This window comes from Panicum virgatum, chromosome 1N, assembly GCF_016808335.1.
Source record: "Panicum virgatum strain AP13 chromosome 1N, P.virgatum_v5, whole genome shotgun sequence".
NCBI classification, from domain to species: Eukaryota; Viridiplantae; Streptophyta; class Magnoliopsida; order Poales; family Poaceae; genus Panicum; species Panicum virgatum.
In genome coordinates this window covers 17,682,613-17,684,807 of record NC_053145.1, presented here as the reverse complement: position 1 = coordinate 17,684,807, position 2,195 = coordinate 17,682,613, and the positions used below count along the sequence as shown (strand labels likewise).

General features: G+C 45.7%; 1 protein-coding gene across 1 annotated transcript; it reads left to right on the top strand.

Moving 5' to 3' along the window:
* Positions 1–540: 540 nt before the first annotated feature.
* Positions 541–939, top strand: LOC120653378 (cysteine proteinase inhibitor 5-like). Its single transcript, XM_039931135.1, has one exon. It carries the CDS (start codon positions 541–543, stop codon positions 937–939), a length of 399 nt encoding a protein of 132 aa, XP_039787069.1.
* Positions 940–2,195: the final 1,256 nt, after the last annotated feature.

The following is a 2,195-nucleotide window of genomic DNA, read 5'->3' as shown; positions in this document are numbered from 1 at the left end:
CGGAGAAGTGTGCGAGCACGCTCTACGTAGTAAGAAACCGGCGAGCGTGACTTGGAAGAAGAAAAGTAACTGCCGGTCTTGAGTTGATGAGAGTGAGAGTCAAATTAAACCACCTCTCTGCTTTGACCCTGGGAACTGGGACTAAGTTTAGTACCTTTAATTTGCGATCATCTAGGCTAGGCACAGTTAGCTTTGTCACGCTATACTTGTGCTTCTCGACAGTAACAGCTGGCTGGTGATTGTGTACAAGTTCACATCTGTCCTGTACTAATTAACATGGGGTTTGAGAAGCTTCCAGCATGTTGATCGACCGGAATAACTAACCCTAAGGACTAAGTTTAGAACCTGCTAGCAGTTCAGGCTCAAGCTCTGTAAATCCGATGTGGTGCCATTGCTCTACTATAAATAGAGCACCTTCCTCCACGGCATGATACACTGCACCTCACACACCTTGCACTCCACACTAGCTGGTGTTTCCTCCTTTATTTGAAAGTAGTTGAGAACAAAGAACATTCTATACTAGCTAGATCATCGCTAGCCATGAGGTCTCTTGCAGCAATGCTTGTCCCCTTTTTCCTCGTTCTCTCCCTGGGCCTCGTCGCTGGTGCGCCGGCAGCATCCGCGCCGGCAGCTGCCGGCGTGCCCCCGCCCTCGGCGCCGTGGGTGCCCATCGCCGACACCGGCAACTTCTTGTACCGGCAGGTGGGCAACTTCTCGCTGCTGATCCGGACGCTGGTGTTCAGGGAGTACCTCGTCCTGGTGGAGGTGGTCTCCGGGAGCGTGCAGGCCGCCGGCGCCGGCAACAACTACAACCTCCTGCTGCGGGCGGCCGACCGCAACGGGACCGTGCGCCGGTACCAGACGGTGGTCTGGGGCGTGCCCGGGTCCAGGGACTGGACGTGGAAGGTCATCTCGTTCCAGCGCGTCGCCGGCAACTGACGACCCACCACCAGATCAGCGCATGGGTGGATCATCAGTAATTCAGTTCAGTATAATGAGCCGATACTGTACGCATGCACGTTTTCCGTCCCATCATTATGTTTCTCCGTTGTGTATGTTTTCGGATAGAGAGAAATTCTTGCTGTTGCTTGTAGTACAACTACTGTTGTCAGTTTTCGTAGCAGCGACGAGTGTTTTAATTTGGTGTGTGTAACCTTGTACTGTATTTCGAAGCTCGTAATTGAAGTTTTATTTGTTGCATTTATTTGCTCGTTCATCTCAAGGAATCAAAGTGTTAGCAGCAAGATACTGCAAGATCCTATGGAGGTCAGAAGATTATTATAATGCAGCTGGTAGCTAGTAGCAAGTGCTGAGATCATGTACAAATCGAATCAACCGATTCTTAGTTGCAGCCTGCAGGGAACATGAATATTGGACTACGCGAAACCCCGTCTTTTTTCGAAGAAATCTCTTCGAATAGGGTAGGGAGTTCCTTTTATTCACTTAAAAATAATAGAATTGACCCAGTTTATATAGAAAACTGCGATAAAAAACATGCCACCGCACCGCACGGTTTAGTGGAGAACAACCGAAAAAAAATCTGAACACAGCAGCAGCTTGACCAACCCGGATCATCACACTAGCTAGCACTCGGCGGCGGCCACAAATGACGACGGAGCCTACCGTATGTCATCGTCCATTGTCATTGTAACATCCCAGGTATCACGCAACTCTGAGATCCTACACAATTACACTACTAAATGCAGGAAATTAAAATTTCACCAGCATATATCTATAAACAAGCACGACGCGGAAGCAACAAAAGATAGATCTATATGAAAAGCGTGATACTCCAACAAGATAGCTCTACATCCTATACAAATATGATTAAAGTTACTATAAGATCTATCAAACTCTCGAAATTATGCACCACATTGTTATGAGATCCGGTAGAAGTGTATGGCGTGCAACTAACCCACTTTTCTTCATGCTAGCTTCGAAGAATAACCTGGGGAGGGATATAATAAGGGTAAGATTGAATAATCTCAGCAAGTAAACTACTTTAACAAATTATTTAAACCACATCAGATTATTTAATCATTTACTGTCGCAAAAAGTATAGAATATTCCTTGCATATCCGCTTCTTTCTCTAAGAATTAGATGATCATGATGTGAAAACATAGCATTAGTTTGTAATGAGTAACTCTTGACGAATAATTTATGATTTTAATAAACAATAGAAATTCACCACAAA

Bases quoted from the DNA above. Each gene is read 5' to 3' on its own strand.
- LOC120653378 (XM_039931135.1), top strand. From the start codon at position 541: ATGAGGTCTCTTGCAGCAATGCTTGTCCCCTTTTTCCTCGTTCTCTCC.